Source organism: Carassius gibelio, chromosome B2 (genome assembly GCF_023724105.1).
Source record: "Carassius gibelio isolate Cgi1373 ecotype wild population from Czech Republic chromosome B2, carGib1.2-hapl.c, whole genome shotgun sequence".
NCBI lineage: Eukaryota > Metazoa > Chordata > Actinopteri > Cypriniformes > Cyprinidae > Carassius > Carassius gibelio.
Window position 1 is genome coordinate 15,224,360 of NC_068397.1, and position 20,934 is coordinate 15,245,293.

The 20,934-nt window shown below is 38.6% G+C and overlaps 2 protein-coding genes across 4 annotated transcripts in view; both read left to right on the top strand.

Moving 5' to 3' along the window:
- The first annotated feature begins 1,486 nt into the window (after window positions 1–1,486).
- On the top strand, window positions 1,487–15,493 carry LOC127950998 (ras-related protein Rab-2A). Its single transcript, XM_052548549.1, has 8 exons — window positions 1,487–1,713; window positions 5,847–5,918; window positions 6,280–6,347; window positions 10,474–10,556; window positions 10,703–10,795; window positions 11,659–11,770; window positions 12,610–12,678; window positions 14,011–15,493. Exons 1-8 carry the CDS (start codon window positions 1,668–1,670, stop codon window positions 14,104–14,106), a joined length of 639 nt encoding a protein of 212 aa, XP_052404509.1. The 5' UTR covers window positions 1,487–1,667; the 3' UTR covers window positions 14,107–15,493.
- Window positions 15,494–16,199: 706 nt separating this feature from the next.
- The window catches only part of LOC127950370 (chromodomain-helicase-DNA-binding protein 7), a 53,215-nt gene continuing 48,480 nt past the window's right edge, over window positions 16,200–20,934 (top strand). For 2 of the 3 annotated variants that reach the window (XM_052547372.1, XM_052547374.1), the window contains exon 1: window positions 16,200–16,494. The gene's annotated coding sequence lies outside the window, so the exon portion shown is untranslated. The remainder of the gene's footprint in view (window positions 16,495–20,934) is intronic. The other variant, XM_052547375.1, reaches the window with a different exon arrangement.

Sequence of the window (20,934 nt, forward strand, 5' to 3'; positions counted from 1 at the left end):
TCAGACAGTAAGGCCTATTGACTGATAAGCAGCTCAAGTCTTGTATCAAGCAAGATTGGACAAACATTTTGCATGCAAAACTAGTTAGTATCAGTTAGTATCAGCTTAATTTTCAGATTGTAATTAAAGCTGCAGTCGGTAACTTTTGACGCTCTAGCGGTTAATAAACAGAACTGCTTGCGTCTTGCAGAAGAACATCGTAGCCGGAACTACTTCTCTCTGTTTCTGTCTATGAAGAATCACAAAGGTACTGGGTTACTCCGCCGCGGTACCCCCGAAGCAATCTAAAATAGTCTGAATATAAACACTTATTATAGGTGCACCCTAGTGATTCAGGACAAGCTAAAAACACGGTTTGTAAAATGGATTCATGGTGTACTCACTTATTATATACATTTTTCTACATTTTGAACACAAACAAAGTTACGGACCGCAGCTCTGATTGGTTGTTTTTTACCGGGAGCGGTCTGTAACTGCAAATGGCAATAGGACCACTGGGAGGAGCCAGAGGAGCTTGATTTTTTTCACAGATTATCTGTCTCATATTCTACTGTCAGGACATAATGACAGGTTTAACAAATATGTAAAAGATATATATTTACAAAAGTTACCTACTGCAGCTTTAAAAGGACAGTTGATGTGACACAGTGAAACATGCCTCTCTCCCAACTATTTTTGGAGTGTGTTGCAGCCAATATTTACAAAATACAATTAGGTCTAAGTTGGTCAATGACAACATTGGAAATATTTTCTTTGTACTTTTGTCAATTAAATAAAGGTTGTGTGAATGACCAAATCACAGCTTCTTTATTTTTTATTGAATTTTAAATTGGGGTTGTATTATTTCATAGTCAATGTTACTATCAACTGTTTGGTGGTATCTTATTTGGTGTACAGCAGAAGAAAGAAATCCATAAAGGTTTGGAACAACTTAAGGGTGAGTAAATTATGACAGTTTTCATTTTTGGGTGGACTGTGCCTTTTAAACCCTGATAAAACAAATAGAAAAATATATTTTCCTCTGTATTGTGATGTACATCTGAGAGTAACAGATTATTGAAAACATTTATGGTGGTGACTTCTATGCATCAGTTGTTGTCTGGATTTTGAGATGTGGGCATTGCAAATGTGGAGGTGGGTGAATAGCACAGGAGGAACCTTTTCTTAATTCCTAGAGCTGGAATACTCGTCTTTCGGTGTGTTAGAAATCACAGGAACTAGGAACAGATTTAGTTCTAGGAACTCTGTTTAAGGGAACTAAATCCGCTCGTAATTCAGAGTAGGGACTAAAACAATTCTATAACTACTACCAGTGATGTAAGTTTATGTATTTTTCATTTCACGTCTACTTAACAATAAATATACTACTATAAATACTGTCCCTCTGCCCTCTCGACGGACATTGACCTGACACACGCACACACCGCGGTTAGGTAAGTGAACTTCCGGTGTAGTCCACAGCCTCCACTGTTCTGCGTGCGTGGCGAAGGCGGGACGCGTGACGTAGACCGGCTGGAGCTCGAGCTGTTTATTGTTCCTTCCCGTCGAGGAGAGAAAAGGGCTGGCTTAGCGGAGGCATATATCACACACACACTCTTCTCTACGGTTTTAGCTTCAAGGAGCCATTTTAGTAAGGCCAAGACAGGTTGCTACAGGACCGGTTGGCCATGGCGTACGCGTATCTCTTCAAATACATCATAATCGGAGACACGGGTAAGCAGCGAGCGCGAGTCTCTTATTTCCGCAGTGCTGGACTCAATGACGTGGTTCAGTCAGAGGCGCGAGGGTGGGAGGACCGACAGCCTGTTTTTAATCTGCCTTTCTCTCCAGCTGCCTCGTTAGCTCTTAGCCTTGGCACTATCGCATACATAAAGTCGATTCCTAAGCGTGTGCTTCGTGTCACGGCAGCGGTGTGCAGTTATAAGGCTCTCACGGTCTTTTGTTTTCGGCTGGGTGGGGGGAGCTAGCAGCCAAGCTAAGCGCTGCTTCACATCAGCTGTCTGCCTCAATAACAACAGCAGCATCTCAGCTTTCTATTCGCATGACACGTAGAGCAAAAAGCAACATGCTGTGTGCGTGTCAGTGCGTCTAGCTCGGTGTTTGCTTGTTTTGTATAACGGTACATCTTTTTCTAGCCCAATTAAAGGCCACATCAGCCTGGCTAATGTTAGGTAGCCAACCTTGCTAGCAGCTATTTAACGTACACCTCTGAAAATGGCGTTTGCTTATCAGAGGAAAACCCGTTTAGTGAGCAATGGCTATAAAGTATATTCCTTTGTTTTCTTACTCCAGGCTCCCATCGATCAGTCATGATCTGACAGTTTGTGTTTTGATGCTGGTAACCCCGTGTAATTGTGGCCTGCTAGTGTTCTCACCAGGTTTGTCACTGTAGGCCTTTCCTCAAGAGATACGGGAAAGATGTATTTCTGCCTTCAAAAGTGTTCATCCCTCCACAAGTTACGCACGGTTTTCTTTTTTTCAGTATAAATATTTTGCTAGATAATAAACATAAATATGCTACTGGTGCTGAATGCCATCCAACATTGTCCAAATGATTTTACATCTTGGTTTTGCTTGTTTCTGTTTTCAGGCTCACTTTATATTAAGTCTTTCACTACTACGTACTAACGTTAAAAAATATCCATTTGATACAGTGCCTTAATTGTGCACAGACATGTTTTTTTGTTACTTGCATTTATATTTAAAAAAAAACAAACATTCATGCTTAATTCCAGCTGTGAGCAGTGGTGGCTCGTGGGTCATAAAATAGAAGAGGCACACTAATTGTTTTGGTCTGGGGATCCCTGCCGATCATTATTATTATTGCTAATAATATTGCTTAATCTCTTTCAAATGGCTTTTTTTTTTTTTTTTTTTTGTTTAGTCTGAAAATGTAAAGAACACGACACCCATACAGCGAGGAAAATATATTTACACTTACCTGGCCTTTCACTTGAAGCAAACATCCATCCCTTCTTAAAAGTCTGTGTTAAAAGAGAGCTGCCTGTTTTGCTATTTAATTAAGCCGACTGCTGTAGCCTATATCCATCTTAGGCATGTTCTCCCTTTATATTTAATTTGTATATACACCGTTTGAATGACAGCTTGGTAAATCTGTTGACGATCAATATTGCTACTTATAAGTACTAGGTACATTATCAGCGCAGTGGGAGACGTTCAAACTAATATCAGGTAATTTACTTCTCAATGATGATTGGTTGATATACCAGAAGCGAGCATAGCCTCGTCTACAAGGTTTCTTTTCTCAACACTCCTCAGCGCTGAAAGTGAACACTCAATGCTGATTGGCTAATTTATTATTTTATTTTTTACCAACAGAGACTCGTGAGCTCAGCCCTCCCCTGGCGTCCCCCTCCGCTTCTGTATCATTCAGCAGTTGTAATTGCATCAGCAGATTCGGCGCATTTGCAATAGAAAATCTGCACTTTTCAACTTAAACCTCAGTAACATGATATAGTGTTACAGCTGTGAAATTACAAACAAACGGAAATTTACATTCTGAAACATTAACTGAAATGAATTGTGAATTGGATTAACAATAAATCATCCTCTGCCCCTTTTCACCTCAAAATTTTGGGCAAGCTATGCCTCCCCTAAAGAGCCACCACTCTCTGTGAGTAATTTTTGTAGTTACATTTGAAATGACACTGTTGACACTACCAGTACCTTTTAACACACCCTTAAACCAATACATACCATACACCCTCTTTCTCTCTCTGTATATATTGACTTAAGTAGCTTACACTTAATATAAAGTAGGACAGGGACCCTTTTTCCCAAATAATGCATTTTTCTTCCCCCGCATTTAATAACCGTATGCTCATTGTTTTCCTACATTGGACTAGATTCAACTGTACGACCAATGTTGTATTGAGGATTTTGTTGCACTGAATCTTACAGCATCAAAATCATCATGAGGAAGACTCTTTTGTTGGTGTACTTAAATGCATCTTGAAACTGTGGTCTATTGTGCTGCAAATGTAACCTTTAACAAGCTTTTCATCGACAGAATAATAGGTAGGATTGCTTCGTTTACTGAGAAGCCTCTTTCCTGCCTCATGTGGAGATGTACTGTAGTGGTGGCCACTCAACATTTTTTGCAAAACTGAACCACGTTTTATATTCTTTATCTTTTTACAGCTAAACAGTGTCTGTCAGTCTGAGTATACTCAAAATGTGATCGCTAACATAAATGAGTTAAGAAATAGTTCACCCAGCAAGAAACATTTCTGTTTACTCGCACTCATGGCATTTCAAACCTTGATGAATTTCTTCTGTGGAACATAGAAGATATTTAGAAAAATGTTGGTAACCAAACAGTTTTGCTTATCGACTTCTATCGTATGGGCTAAAAATATAACGTCTCAAAAAAACATTTTATGTTCCACAGAAGAATGTCAGTCATACAGATTTTAAACAACACGAGGGTGAGTAAATTTATGGCAAGATTTTAGTTTTTGGTTGTAGTATCCATTTAATCTTGACAACTACGCCTTAGTACAGGTTGTGCCATAACATCTGATGATCAGTATGTTATTAAGCCCCTGCATTTCAACTTTTTACCTAACTTGACACATCTAGAGTGATTGAGTTTCTTCCTTTTGTATCAGGCCTTGAACTGTGATCAAGTCCAAACCAACCATCATAAACTCTACAATCCCTAATGCGTTTCACAAAACGCTGAACAACCGTAAAATTGGGTTTGTTGTTGTAAAAGTGATGTGTAAACATGTTTGTGCATTTGCATGTTGCTCAACCCAGGTCAGATGATGCTCATCTGCAACTTGATCTAGCTGCTCATTACAAGGCATCGTGAAATTGCAATTTTTTCTTAAAGTGGTACATGCATATATGCAAACTAGTTTCAACAAAGTAAACCAAAAGCATCTCATCCTTATTAGTTTGATTTCAGTTGCTTGCCATGAACATATTGTCATAGATATAATAATAGATTTAAGCAACAACATCCAGCTGTTACCAGATAATTTATAGTGTCACAATTATCCACAAGAGACAATACACAAGTTTTTCCACGTTAGTTTCTATTGTTCAGTATGTAGAGTGTAGTCTGCTCATTGTAATTTCATCATTGTTGTGTTGTCTCCATGCATCTCTCTTGTGAGCGCTCTTTGAATGCTGCTTGTTTGCTTGGCAACGGCTGTTGCTCATGGTAACGCCTCCTCCTAATGTCATAAGCACTTAACCTGTTTTGCGTATCATGGCAGATCTTCTAATCTTATTTTTGGGGATGGGTTATTTAGTTATGCCGGTTATATAAAATGTCTTGAACTGATTTTACCTAACGTAGTTCATTAAATATGGAATCACATTAAAGGAGCAGGTAATATATTTAATAAGAAACAAGTATATAGTTTAAAGTACACAGAAAAAAACTAATTAAAGGTGAGCTTTTATTTTTTTGTTTGCTTTTTTTAATTTACATCAAACACTAAATGTTAAATATAGGAGATATCTTTTTTTCCTATCAGGTAATTTGTCTTTGATGCTGTATCAAACTCATCAGCCCTTATGTGTCTCCCTTTAAATTGTCTGATATTGATCTCTGTGCAAGAGTTATTTTATTCTCATTAATTTTAGCAGTAATAATGATATGGTTTTACAATGGCTTTAATTAAACCTTGTATGTTTATGCACATTTTTTGGAAGTAAGATGAGAGTGGAAGACCAATTCTACTCTCGTCACTTTTTACAATTTTTCAATAATATCCTGAACAAATGGTTTTGATGTAATGGGATAGAGCAGATGTATTGGCCTGAGGCTAATTGTGACTATTTACGTGTGACCCTCTGTGTTTGCTTTGCAGGTGTGGGGAAGTCGTGCCTATTATTACAGTTTACAGATAAGCGCTTTCAGCCGGTGCATGATCTCACTATCGGTAAGGCTCTTTTAACTCCACCACATATTCTCTCATTAATTAAAACAGCAGGGAATGGGTATCATTAGCACGGGAAGCAGACTGGTGCCAGTCTCCTTGAAGTATTTTTATAAGGAACCTTCTGTAAGCACTTAATAGTGAAATTTGTAGTGCGGGTGAACGGGCTCCATCTACTCCATAAATGCATTCAAATGTATTTAAAGTTGCCATTTGATAACCGTATTGTCAAGTTTTATATTGCTAATGATTTAAAATGGAAGATCTGATCAGTATTGTAGATGTAAATGTGAGGTGATGTGTTCAGTGTCCTGTGCTGCTGCAGGAGTCCCGAATCAAGCTCTGCCTTCATTTGTCTCGACAGGTGTTGAATTTGGAGCGCGAATGATCACTATAGATGGCAAACAGATAAAACTTCAGATCTGGGATACGGTAAGATTGAAGTCATCTGACTCTTTCTGTGCACCTTATTTGTGTAGAAAATGACTTAACATTTTTGGTCTGCTGTTTTGATCTCTGTGTGGTAACTCAGTTTGATCAGCCCTTAGTAAATGATGCGAGTGTTACTATGGCTGACATATGAAACTGACACAGAGACCGTGTTGTGGGAAAGTTTATTCCTGATTAGACAGATTTGGCCATGCAAAAATGCTAATGCAGCAGTATGCCCGAGGGAGTTCATTTCTGCTGCCAGGTCACTTTGAGCCGGTCACATGACATTTAGGTTTTAGGAGACATTTGGGATTTAGGAGAGTAATGACTCTAGAGACACAGGAAAATAATGACAGTGCTGATTGGCATCAAAACAAAGTCCCCTGCAGTTTACTAGACCAAGAGAAATTAACCAATTTCAGCTTTCTAAGAGCCTCCCCAAAATGATCGGCTGCAGAAGTATATATCAGCCTTTAGAGGTGGAAGATGCTCTTTGCAGCTAAATGGTGTAGTAACCACTATAACCAGCAGGGGTAAACCTGCAGCCCTTGCTTCATCCACATGATCTCTTTCTAAAGCCCTGCCCTCCAAATAGATGTCAACAAACCTGATGACATGCTCAAAATGATTTCCATGGAGAAGAGGTTTCTAACTGGGTCATTTTTATGATGTGGACTGCTTATCTGGCTCTTTTTTTTTTTTTTTTCACTGGTTAGAGCAGTGGTCCCCAACCTTTTTATCTTTTCATCGTGCCAACAACATAACATGAATAACATCCTCTCTGCCCCCTAACCCACTTTTTTTTTAACTGATTCTGGTCACTATGGTGACGTTTAAACATGCCTTAAAAATAAGAAACACCACAAAAACTAATATAAAATCCATGAAAATAACACCGAGCATCCGGACTTTTTATGGCTCAGGCCATCCTTAAAAATATTTTGGTTTGCAGTAACAGTAATTTTTTTTTTTTTTAAAAAAGGGTCTATATTTTTTTTTTTCTCCAAGTTTCAATGTAAAAAAAAAAAAAGTACATTTTTGTGATGGTGATGACGTCAGTGTGAATTTAAACAAATTAGCATATCATGACGTCACTGACTGGGTCTTCAACCCGTGCCTTCGGGCGCATCATTGCAAACCTCATTTTGATGCAGGCTATATAGACCATAAACAAATTTAAATCTTTGTCAAAAACATGTTTATTGCATGAATTTCAGGTGAGAAAAAAATGAGGTACTGTTTTACTTGCATCCACCGCTACGTATCAATGCAACTTACAAATGAGAGAACGTTTACTTTGCTTTCTTGGCTTGTCACTTGTGAAAAAAATCCTGTTGGATTTGAGTGATGAATGTTCATTGAACCGATTGTAAAATCGATTTTGCATGTCTAAAGTTTTATACGGCAAATAACACCAAATATAGGTAAATCCACGGACACCAGGCCGGAGGAATGTAAAGATTCAATATATAGCTAAAGACCAATATTTCTGATGATTTATTGGCGTGAAGTTACGTGCACAATGACAAACAGGAGTGCAACATTTTCGAAAAACAATAAGCAGAGTGGACTGCCATAATGCAAAACATTTACTGCAAGGCTTCAACATGGCTGTGTGGAATTAATTTTTTCGAATATTCATCGAATTGAATGCGCATTCGAATTGTAGGTGTGCATTAAGGAAGCTGCCTTATGAGCGCCGGTACGTGTTCCATCCATTTTGCCGCGCGCACAGCTGTCTCTACACAACTTTCAAAGGCAGACGAGCTTTACACGCAGTATCTGCTTTCTCATCTTTCACCTCGTGTACGCGCACGAGATGCAATGACGATGTATGTGCCATTGCATTATAAGGTTATGTTATCCTATCCAGTTGAAGTCACTTAAAAAAAAAAAGAACATCAATGTGGAGAAGATTTTGTTTACATCAAAACTGAAACCAAGCCGTTCACACAGGACGCATATTTCGCACATTGGGACACTGTTGGACTCGCGTCTCGCACAAGAGAGCTGCATGTTTAGAAAGACATGTAAAATTAATTATTATTTATTTTAATTAACTCAAGACTTTATGTTGGGTTTTTGTTCCCCATCCCACTGCATCTCATGTTTTTCAATGAAAAAATGTATTCTGTGTGACTGGTTTTCCGCTCTTATTTATTCATTTAACAATACATGCATACATTATGCTGTTTTGTTTATAGTTCTTTAAGCAACTTAATAATAATTGATTCATAAACATTATTTTAAATATTATGTTTTTTTCACAGTCATGTATTCTAATGCTTTGAATAAACATGCAGTAATATTTTGCCTGATGCGCTCTTGAGCCTCAGAAGAGAATCAAAAAGCTTTTCTTCAACCTAACTGAAATTATGCATTTTAAATTCGAATACAATTCGAATTTTTATCATATTTAAGTAAAAAATTAGAATTTAGGTTTTCAGCTATTTTGACAGCCCTAGGCGATTCTTACCCGAATCTGTATCTGTATGCATGAGACTGTCTGAACACCGGCAGAATTCACATTTCTGTTGTAAAAAGAGAAACCGTGTGCAGGAGTATTTGCAATACCCGTGTGCAGTGTTGCAATTTAAAATAGCTGTTTTCTGTTTTAATATATTTTAAAATGTAATTTATTCCTGTTATGGCCAAGCTGAATTTTCAGGAGGCATTATGCCAATTTTCAGTGCACATGATCTTGAGAAATCATTCTAATATGCTGCTTAAGAAACTTCGTAACAAGCAGCTGTCCTGAAACCTGAAGAATGTCATGATGCATTTCTTGATTTAATAGAAAGTGCGAAAGAATAGCATTTATTTGACATCGTAATCTTTTGTTACAAATTTATTTTGTCACTTGATCAATTTAATAGTTTCTTTATAAAATAAAGAGAGGTTGTTTTCTTTCCTTTTTTTTCTGTGATTACAGCTGCAGTTCGTTATAGGCAAAGACCTCAAATGAAATATTTCAGTGGATCACGTAGTCTTCAATCCATGTCTTTCAAAATATGCCACTCTGAGAAATAGTTTATTTTTATAAGCATTCCTTGTAATCGAATATGTTTGTTTAAATGACAGGGCTTTTTTAAACTACTCAGAACGACATGGATCAATGCTTTGCCAACGTGTATAAATGTTTGTACAGTATAGCAGTCAATATTTTGACTCATTCAGGAGCAGACTTGTTCAATCCTCCTTGTATAAGAAATGCATTTATGAACAATGTTGATGAAAGATAATGTCCCAATTGCGCATAAACATTTTGGCCAGCAGAGGGAGACAACGGATGAATGATATCCCATCCATGAGCTCATGGTCATAGCAACATTTGTTTTATACATCGAAATGCTTATTTTTTTTATTTGTAATAATGCCAGTTATTTATTTTTAATGACATCTCTGTGCAAATTAAAAGAAGTCATGTTAAACATTAAATAAGATGTTTTCCTCTTTATAGCCAGTTTGCATGGGTGAGGCTATCTCAGGAAAAATCCTGAGTCGGGATAATTAGGGGTAATCACACAGTGGTTTTTCAGTGTGGTTCTGTTGCGATGATGTCATCTAGATGCTAGTGTGTCTTTAAATGCACCATTAATAATTTATTTCAAGGTTATTTCAACAAGCTGTGTGATAAAGCTAGAGAAGATGGGGGAGTGTTGGATGAAGTAACAGGAGGAATCTGCATGTCTGGCCTTCCTGTAACCTTTCACTCCAGCAGATGGCAGGCATAACGGTGTCATCCATCATTTATTCACAATGGGCTCCATTAACTCTAATGTTAACAGCTGCCCCGGGGAAAGGGTTATTGAATTCAAATACGTGCTCCTGGCTTGTTTGCCTGCTGTCAAAGGGGTTGGGTTGACCAGAGACCATCTTACATTGTGACACTCTGATGAACGGTGTCCGTGCGCTGGGGGCTGGCGCATTGGAGAAGCATTGTGGGATGGAGAGTTGGTGGTGAGGAGACACTGTGGTCTCTTAGAGCTGGAGTTCCTAGGGCAACAGCAGCCTGGAGGGACTGTGGTGAAGACGCGTCATACCCAGTGGACATCGCTGGCAGCGATTGTTCCTCGTAAACAGGCTTTTACTAGTGATGTGATCCTAGCGTCTGTGTGTGTTTCAGGCCGGACAGGAGTCCTTCCGCTCAATCACCAGGTCATACTACAGAGGTGCAGCCGGGGCTCTGCTAGTTTATGACATCACAAGGTGAGACCCAACTCCTGTGGCTCTCATATTTCTGTTCTGCTCCTTTGCTTTATTATCTTATCTTTAGTATTTCACTTTTAAGGTTGTTCACTTCTAATTGGTTATGGTTTTTTATTTAGTTGTGTGGATGTTTGTTATATTTGCAGAAGGGACACGTTTAACCACTTGACAACCTGGTTAGAAGATGCTCGTCAACATTCCAACTCTAACATGGTCATCATGCTCATCGGAAATAAAAGGTCTATACATTTTTATTTTAATATTTATATTACTAATATCATTATTGCTACATAGTTTCGTGTATGTATTAATTTATCTAGTACATCTTGATATAAATGGTTTATTGTATTTTTTGGCTCGTAACCGTTTAATTGCAGCAAATGACGAGACAAATGAGAGTACAGCGCATTTCTAAAATGACTTGTGGATCTAAACTTTACACCACATTCACTTTTCCATTTTAAATTCCTTCAACATCACTTTTTTTTTGAGCAGGTGTGTTTATTGGCTAATGATCAATTTCAAATATTTGGTCAAATATCAGCAGATTAATTTGTTTGGATGATATATTGGTAACTAATATGTAGTAAGTGCTAGTGCTTCTATTCAAACACATGATGTCTCTAATTAATACTTTTATTAAGGAAAAGTTAATTTAATCTAAAGTGGCAGCAAGGGCACAAAAAAAAGAATCTTTTTCTATTCATCAAATGATCCTGAAAAAATCTATCGCCATTTTCACAAAAATATTAAGCTGTTTTCAGCATAGTTAATAAGAAATGTTTCTTGAATACGAATTCAGCGTATTATAATTAATTGTGAAGTGTCACGTGACACTGAAGACTGGAGTAATAGCTGATGAAAATTCAGCTTTGCCATGACTGCAAAAAATGATATTTTAATGCATTAAAAGGAAAGCAGTTAGTTTGTTTCACAATAGTTTTGTTTTTACTGGATTACTAATCAAATAAACACAGCCTTTGTTAATGTAAGAGCCTTTAAAAAAAAAAACATGAATCTTACTGAGCCCAAACTTTTGAATGGTAGTTCTTCACAGTCCGGTGTAATCTGAATTCAAATCGGATCTGTTTCCTCATGGCAGTGATTTGGAGTCACGGAGAGAGGTGAAGAAAGAGGAAGGCGAGGCCTTTGCCAGAGAACACGGACTGATCTTCATGGAAACTTCTGCAAAGACTGCATCAAACGTAGAAGAGGTAAAACAGCACTTGTGTGTCTCCGAGATCTTCAGTGCTCGTGTCGTGATTTATGTTTGGCTTCTTGTGTGAGAACACATGCACATACATGCATATAGATAACACCCTAGAGAAACATTCGGATCTCTGCAGTGGAAGCCAAGAAGCTAAAGCTGGGCTTAGAGCTGGCTTTCAAAGAACAGGGGGTGTTAAATTGTGGAAGCCCCCCCATCCTCCCACCATAAGACGCCTCGATGATTAATTTGTCTCATTAGTGTCGTGTGAATTCTCCTGACCCTTCCCCCCACCCCTTTATGACGTTTCAATCTCCTATTTAAGGTTCATGCATATTCATAGATTCCCTGCCACACACACACATCTGCGGCACTCGCTCAGCCATCTCTTTCTCTCTCGGTGGTAATTGAGCCGCGGAGGACTGATGGCTCTGGAGAGCTGAGAGGGAGTTGCACCAAAAAAAGCAAAGCTGCTCTGTTAATTATGCTTCAAATTGCCAGTAGCTGGGCTTAACACTTTACAGGTGAGCCGTGCACACGGTCATGTTTATTTTCTCTGGGTGACCACTGTGTGCTCCATTCCAATAATAATAATAGACAACATCACTTTCGGCCAGATGGGGGCACCAGCCATTAACTGTAGAAGCTCTGACTCTTTGATTATGTCAAGCTGATCTAATTTATTCATGAATTATATTGATTCCAGTATGCGGTATTGTTTTGTGTCCAATATTGGCTGTGTTTTGCATTGGTCTCATTGAGGTTCTGTTTGAGTTTATCAGATAAAGCAGTTGAAGGGTGGCATTTTAATCACAAGGATAACATATGGCTCTTTTTGTGTTTCAGGCATTTATCAACACGGCCAAGGAAATTTATGAAAAGATCCAGGAGGGAGTCTTTGATATAAACAACGAGGTAACCCATATGACAAGGAAGCCCATTCTTTTGTTTGCTGTTACAAGTTAGAAATAATTGGGTCAAGAGGACTTCCTGTAGCATTACACTGAAATCTATTATGTATGGTTTGGTGGGTAGATTCTGAAACCTTCAGCACAGACTTGCTAGTTTCCCTATTTAATATACAGAGACAACCACAAAAAAGTAAACATTGTGGCTGTGTGACCAGCTTAGCCAATGTTGTGAATTCTTAGGTTGGACTACATGATGATTCAAACTTTTTTTTAATTTAACTCATTCAAAGTTTAGCTAATTATACATGCAACTACAGCTGCTAATATGACAAACACTTCATTGTTTTTCATGAAAAATAGGTTTTATAAAGGTTAAATCATATATTAGAGGCTCACATTGAATGGTTGATACCCTTTGCACAGTGGTGATGTTTTCCCACAGTAGCCACATTGTTGTCCTCAAATCTATGCAAATTCCGATGTAATAGCCAATAGAGCATAGTAGTTATTATAATACTGGTTTGCATGTGATTGCAGGCAATGAAACCGCCTCTAAAATGTTCAGAAATGTAATGGTTGTGAATACTTATAGAATTATAATGAATGTACAACTGAAGTGAGAGGAAGGAGCAGGATGATGACTAACCAGGAACGCAGATGTACTTCAGGGAAAGCTCCACACAAGCCCTCCGGCCCTTCAGTTTCTCTCTATTGGCTGGGAGCCAACACGTAAATTCCTCACATCTTACAGCCAGTTTAATGGAGGAGAGCCCACTGCAGCTATTTTACTGCAGTAGTAGGAAAAGTTTTTTTTTTTTTTTTTTAAGTTTAGGCACAGAGTCCAAACCGCATCAGCTGATAGAGATCCTGGCCAGGAACCTCAAGGCTCACATGTGAGCTCACCCCAGATCACTATAAATCAGATTTGACGCATTGTAGTTTCCTGAGAACTTTACAGAAGTGCAGCCTCGCTACTACGTGTCGGTTTTGAACGCGAGCCCGCTTAAGGGAAAAGTTGGCAGGAGATAGATACCTTTGTGTGATGAATGAAAGTGCCACCAGCTTGGGTGTGTGTGTTTTTAAAGCTCTGGCAGGTTTCCCTGCGTCTCTGTGTTACCGCTGGAATAACACTCCAGAGGTTCTCCCGCCTCAGTGCTGACAAAAGCGGCCCACTAATTCAGGCCTACAGGGGCTGGTATTTTCTGCATAATAACAGCGTTATGTGACAGTACTAAATCACCATCTTTTCACATGTGCTCTTAACTTTGTGAGGTCTTGTCATCTGAAATGGAAATGAGGGTTTAAGTGTCTTAACATGTTTTATTTGTGTTTACAGGCTAACGGCATCAAGATTGGACCCCAGCATGCTGCCACTAACTCCACGATTGGCGGCAGTCAGGGAGGACAGCAAGCCGGAGGGGGCTGTTGCTGAGCACTACCCTTTACCCTCCAGTCACCTCCACGTCCCCCTCCGCCCCTTACGTTTCTACTGGACTGGTCGGGCCCACTAACATTTTCTTAACCTCCCACAGCCCAGGCCCCGGATTCAAATCATATGTTAGATGGCTGTCCAAAACCATACAACAAAAAAAATATATTTATAAATCCAGGTCCTCTTCAAATCTCCTGACAAACTCCTGAAGCCTGTTTGGGCTACAGCAGACATTATATGGTTACTAGTAAAGAAAAAGACAGGAGCTTTGGAGTTATTATGGTAAATATAATTGTTTGTTTCTCTGCAAATTGTCTTTTTTTTTTTTTTTTTTCGCCCATTTTACTTCAAGCTAAACTGTATTAAACGCTACAAAGTCATCTATAGTATTTTAATCAGTTTATGTGGGTGCATTCAATGAAAACTGTGGCGAACCCTTAAGTCAAAATAAAAGGAACGTAGAGCTGGTCTAAAAAAGGAACAGCTGTTATCAAAGTGAAGAAGAAAAAAGCAGGACTGTTTTAAATCTGTATTTATCATTTACATTCTGTATATATAGTTATCATTTCTTGCTTTGGTGTACGTTGACCGAGCTAGAATTCTGTACTGAATTTGCTTAAATTCTATACTGTATGTATAGAGCTTGAAACTGCAGCAGTATTGCGATATTTCCAAAACCCCTTTGACACCATTTTAAGGTAATCTTTTACTTCATTTATTTTAGTTTGGTCCTGCCATCTGCCTTGACTCCTTGTATCCGTGCCCCCAATCCTCCTCGCTGTATAGAAACTCTGGCTCTATATTCCTATTTTAATGCCAAATTTGTGTTTACCGGTGTTCTAAAATCATGGCTCCAGATATGGATCACATCTCCAGAACTAGATCTGCTGTTTGCCTTAAAAGATTTTGGGACTTAAAAAATACAAAAAATAAAAAATAACATGTTCATGTTACACTGGATCATTTCAGTAATTATGTGCAATTATATATTGCATATGATAACGCTAGACTCACTTATCCATTAGACAGACACTCACGCATACATGCCTATACCTATATATCCATAAAAGTCGTCACATATGCATGCATTTGTATGCATATAAATATAGCTATTTTTTCCTCCCTTCAAAGTTAATTTTCTCCAATGCAGTCCGCTGTGTAAAGTCAGTGCAGATCCACATTAATTTAGTTGTCTGAGTGATTGTGTAAAGACTTGCTTTCTCTTGGCACTATGTTGTTAATAGATATATGGTGAACATCTTGTCTGTTGTGAAAGGGGTGTGATAAAGCCAAACCTGAAGTAACTTTGTGACCCTCGACTTTATTTGCTGTGTTCTCAAATTAAATGCTACCACGAAAAAAATATAATAAAACCTTCTAAACTCAATTTGCTTGTTTGTTTGTGTGTGCGTGTGTGTGACGGAGCTAGATTTTTAGTGGATTGCATGCGACAAAAATTGTCCGATAAAACATATTTGCTTTATATATATATTTAAGCATAGAAAACGAGTTGAAGTGAAATCATCTGATAATGCAATTTACATCCACAACTTACAACAACAAAGCATTGTGTATGATGGCGCCAGAGGAACGCAACAACCCATATGTGTTTAGGTGCATATAGATATGACGCAAAGATCAAGGGCAGGCTTGAACATCCGGGGTACCGCCGCCAACAGGGATTGGCTGGTTTTCGAGACAGGTAAATTCCGCTTGGATATGGTTGTTCTAATGGCTAGGCAAGTTTGTTTATTAGCACATTTCATACACGATGAGAATTCAAGTGCTTTAGATATAATAAACTTTAATAATTGTAAAGTTGTGAATGAAAAAGAAACAGCAGTATATTTCTATATCTTGTTTAGTTGCTTTATACTGATAAAGAAAAATTATTCACAGAAGGCCAACACTATTATCTATTATGTTAGATAAAAAAATAAACGTTATAAAGTTAGAAAAACTCGAAATACTGAATGAAAATATTAAGGAATTTGTCCACGAAAACTGCATTATCGAAACAATACGTTTCATAATTTTTTTTATTTTTTATAAAGACCTAGAAAAGCACTTGCGTCACAGCCCGGCGAGGTCACTCACGCGCACGCATGTTTATCCAGCAAGTCATGCACGCGCCCCCTGTCTGTGGAAGGTGAGCGAGCGCTAGAGTCTAGAGGAGAGGACACGATCCTGGATCGATCGGATTAAACTCGAATTGAGTGAAATTAACACAAAGGAGAGAAGCAGAGTCGGCGAGGACGGGACGCTGAGACGCCGACTTCACCGAAACTATTTGAATTTCGAGAGTTATTCGCATATTTAAACGGATTTTCGGGATAAACGAAGAGGAGTTAATTGGTGAAAACCCTAAACTGACCCGCGTTGAGTAGGGTAAGGAATCGCTTTTCTTTAACGATACAATATGAATCCACAAATTTTATCAGTCGAACACAAACTTATTAGTTAGTTTAAACGTTTTTACAATTGTTGTATAAATATACCCCTACTTTCATTGTGAAGAAAGTGTTTTTGAGCGTAACTTACATTTAACTTGTTTTCTACCACCGTGGTACCCGCGGTTTAAACAGTGTTTTAAACAGCGAAAAGTTGTTTAAATCCAAACCTTCACAGGAAAAACTGAAACAGAACGCTAGTTTTTTCCGTTTCTTTGTATTTTAACTTATCGAAGAATCTCAAAGTAGCTCGAGCACATGCTAACATTAGCTCTTTTAGCTCAAGCGCACTGCATTGTATAAAGCCGCACGGATCCCTATAGGAGTGGAAGCGAGAAATATGTTAGTTAAATTGCGTAAACGCAATTCATTCCCTTTAAGGTCTAAAACAACGCTTGTATTCTTTATATCCTTCACAAATGGATAAAACTTTTTTTTTTTTCAAAATCACAAAGTGAGCGTTCGGTAGCAAGCTAATTGTTGAGACACGAGGTGGTTTGAGCGTAGAGGTGAATCATTGGCCGAGCTGAACGAGGGAGATCCCCGACCCCTCGTATCAACGATTTCACTCAAAAATAGTTTTCAAGCGCACAAAACTGCACGAGAGGATAACATTAAAGTTGTCGTGCTTGCGGTTTTCGCTTGTGACCCTGGACGAGACTTGAAAGGGTATGTGGAAACAAAGTCGACTCGGAAAGTGCGCTCGTCCGAAGGACAATATACGGTAGATACCGGCGAAGGTTGCTTGAGACAAATGGTCATTCTCTCGTTTTCTTTAATTATTCGTTTATATGAGTTACAGCTCTGGTGTGTTTTACTACGAACAATTCATAGATGTGGCTTGTTTTCTGGCTGGGAAATGTTGTGTTTTCTATGGTTTGGTCTGCTGTGAGCAGTGCGCTGGAGACGCAGAGGTAATGAGCTGCTGGGAAGCGGCCGATCTGCTTTAGGACACGGACAGCGTCGACTTCATTGTCTCACAACAAGCTAACTAGCTAGCTGGACACAAGTCATCTCGCATTTCTTTTGTTCCCTTTGCCCCTCAACAGGTAGACGGTGTTTTAAGGGAGTGGGATTGGACGACACTGTATTTGAGGGGAACTGAAAAAATGCACCTGGTTCATTATCGGACGAGTTTCCGTGTTTTCAAAAGTTTTCAATTTTGTTCATCTCGTACTATGCGCGAAGTCGAACAGGTTTTAGTATCTAATTTTTTTATTAAACCTCGCACGAAACTTGAAAAGCACCTGCTTCGTTTACAACATTGTGACTCCAGGGAGATAAAGCCAACTTATAATGTATTCTGTAGTGTTTTTGATGCCCTTTTACACGCGCACCGGTTTTTTTTTTTGTCGTTTCATTTAACTTTATTAGATTTTTTTATATAAAGTTACATGAAACACTGTTTTCAGCTAACAATCTAACAAAGACTCGTTTGAAGATGGTATCGTCGTTGTCTCGCTGCCTCTCAAGTCTTTAACCTAAGATGGCAGCTTTAATGTGTGTCAGTCCACTCTGAGCAGATATGAAGCCGGTCTGTCGGAGCAGATGTGAGACTGCTTTGTAGTCGCTTTGGGCTTTTCATCTCGCTTGCCTTTTCGTGTGGTTGCCGGGGCTTGTTTACTAGTTGCATCAAATCGAAAAGTCAAGTGCCGGTTCCTCTTTTGTCCTCTGAGAAAAGTTTGAATCCAACATGTTGTTCCAGTACACATTTCGTATCTAGTGCAAAGTCGCTTACAACGCTTAACTTCGCCCTTATCAAAATACTGGAGTGATTTCAGAGGGAAAAAAATTATTTGCGCGAGTTACACAAGCTTCAGGATTGCATTTCGTGTTCAGAGAAATTCTAATCGATTTAGTATATTTAACTTTTTATTGAACTAGCGGGATAGTGGCTTAGTTCTCATAACCAATTTTTTTTAACACTTTAAACGAACTATAAGAAGATGTTTTAATTTTGTTTATTGGTGTCTCAGCCAAATGTAACTTTATTTGTGTAACTTTATTTGTATTAATTTTATGCTCTATTTATAAAAATTGTAGTTTTGTGACAATGCAAGTATGATTGCATATTTTGCTGAATGTAGTTTATAATCAAGTTCACTGTCTTAAACATACATACAATATCCAGTTTCACAAACTCATGTTAATGATAAATAGTGTTGTTTTGGTAGCGGTATGCTTTACCTTGGCCTTTAGACACTTTACTGCTACAGCTTTAAACCAAATAAAATATCTGTGGATTCATATCCTTCGTATGTGCCTGAATGAAACTTCAAAAAGGCTCCTGTGTGCCTTGATGCAATAAACATGGAAATCAATTCCATAGTACGTATTACAAAAATGAGTGTAGATAATTTTTTTTTTTTTTTACATTTGATGAATTTTAATTTGTGCAAATCGTCCTGGTGCTAGCTAGCCACTGACTGACTGTGACCAATCTGGAGGAGTGTGTTAGATGTGGGTCAGGCACCCGCTGCATTGACACATGCGCACACAAACACTGGTACTGGACGGCACTTTCAAGGCTGGTATTTCAGTTATCTGACAACATGCTTTCAATCTGCGCCAGGAACAGCACCGCTGTGTGCAGGCCCTTTCCCTCCAACCCCTCCTCTCTAGTCGTGGGTTAGCAGGAGGCCTGCAGTGGCCTGTTGTGCTGCAAAACAAGCAGGCTTTTTTCCCCTTCTCACTGACCATCCCCCTCTTCCCTGCCACACAGAAGATGGAGGAACAGTTTCAGATGAATAGCTTGGAATGGATGAGTCTTTTAATATTCAAATGAGAGCTGCTGGACTTTGATGGTTGAAGGTGTTTCTCAGTGAGTTTAGATGTTTTCAAGTTTTCTAAATTTAGGGACTTGCTGCACATGATTAAGGTCATACCAAATTTTTAATCCATAGGTTTTTTTTTTATATAAAAATTATGTAAATTTGAGCTTCTCTGTCAGTATTTTACCAGACCTTTCAAAATGTATATAGACACTTTCATAATAACATCCGCTGTTAATATTGGTTTTGTGCCATTTCCCCAATTTTTTTTTGTCAAACCAACTTTTTCCACTCGCATAACTACTTGCTTCTTAAAGCTGTATTCTCTGAATCCTCAGGCTATTTGGTAGCAGATTCAATGTAGTAATTCCCTTCAGGTCACCTCTATGTCCCATGTGGCTACAGACAGTCATCAGAGCCTCAGGATATACAACCTTAAAATCATCAGCCCTGAGGGAATGTCAGAATGAGTTTTACACACTAATGTTGACATGACGACTTATGAGATCAAAACTTCAATGTTTTTTTTATCATCTCGAAGGCTATTGCATTAGTATATTTCATTCTGTGTCTCCAATGTCAAATGAATACTTCCAAGCATACAAAGTTTTTTTTTTTTTTTTTTTTTAAGGAAGTCTTTTACTCTCAAAGAGTTATTTTATAAATAAATACAGTAAAAATGTTGATTTGCTGCTTGAGAAACTTTCCTCAATGTTAAAAAACTAAAAGTATGTATTTTTTCAGGATTCTTTGAACAGAAAGTTTAAAAGAATGTCTAAGCATTTATTTGAAGTAGCAGTCTTTTGTAACATTATAAATGTCTTTCTAGCTTTCAGTTTGATCCTTTAAATGCAAACTTGTTGGATAAGTATTCAATACAACGTATCACCTTCAGGAAATTGAGATGCCTTTTTCATGGTTGTGGTGACAATGCTTTAAAGCCTTTAACTGTCTTCTGCTAGAGGAGCAGTGAAGCTTCATGGCTTCTTGCCTCCGCTGACCCTCCTGCAGGACCTCAGCTGGTACACAGACAAGTGCCAGAGGCTGACTGGGTGACAGCAGGTCTGGTCAAAGGTCTCTCGCAACATTTTTTTCCCCCTTCTCTCCTCCAAAATCCACCTTCTCTGAGTGTCCATGAAATCATAGTGCACACAAGCTCTTGTTTTCATCTGTGCCACTGAAATTCTGAGGTCTAACCAGTCCTTCTAACGGGTACTGCTTAAATTTGTGGTAAAATGCGTGTTGTTACATCATAGCATGTACAGAGAACGCACAGCTCTCCCTGGGCAACAGTTTTAACCCCATATGGGTGTGCTTGCATGACACGACAAGAAAGAAACCAATCCGTTTAATTACAGCAGCATTGTGCAAAAGCACCAGTTCCCGCAAATGGAGCAGCTCTGCGGCCCTAACCCCCGCTCGCTCTCCATCTACACACCCGTCGCATCCTGTGTCACCCTCACACTGTCTTTGTGCTCAGTTACTTTCCACAGATGCACCCCCTTCAAACCCCCGCCCATGCATATAATATGGAGGTGCACCGATATAAATTATGCCCAGCTGCAGTTAAAGCTTCTGGTGGGGGTTGTTGAAGAGGGAAATGAAAT

Bases quoted from the DNA above. Each gene is read 5' to 3' on its own strand.
- LOC127950998 (XM_052548549.1), top strand. From the start codon at position 1,668: ATGGCGTACGCGTATCTCTTCAAATACATCATAATCGGAGACACGG. The intron at 1,714-5,846 runs GTAAGCAGCGAG...TTTGCTTTGCAG, and splicing joins CATCATAATCGGAGACACGG to GTGTGGGGAAGTCGTGCCTA. The intron at 10,796-11,658 runs GTCTATACATTT...TCCTCATGGCAG, and splicing joins ATGCTCATCGGAAATAAAAG to TGATTTGGAGTCACGGAGAG.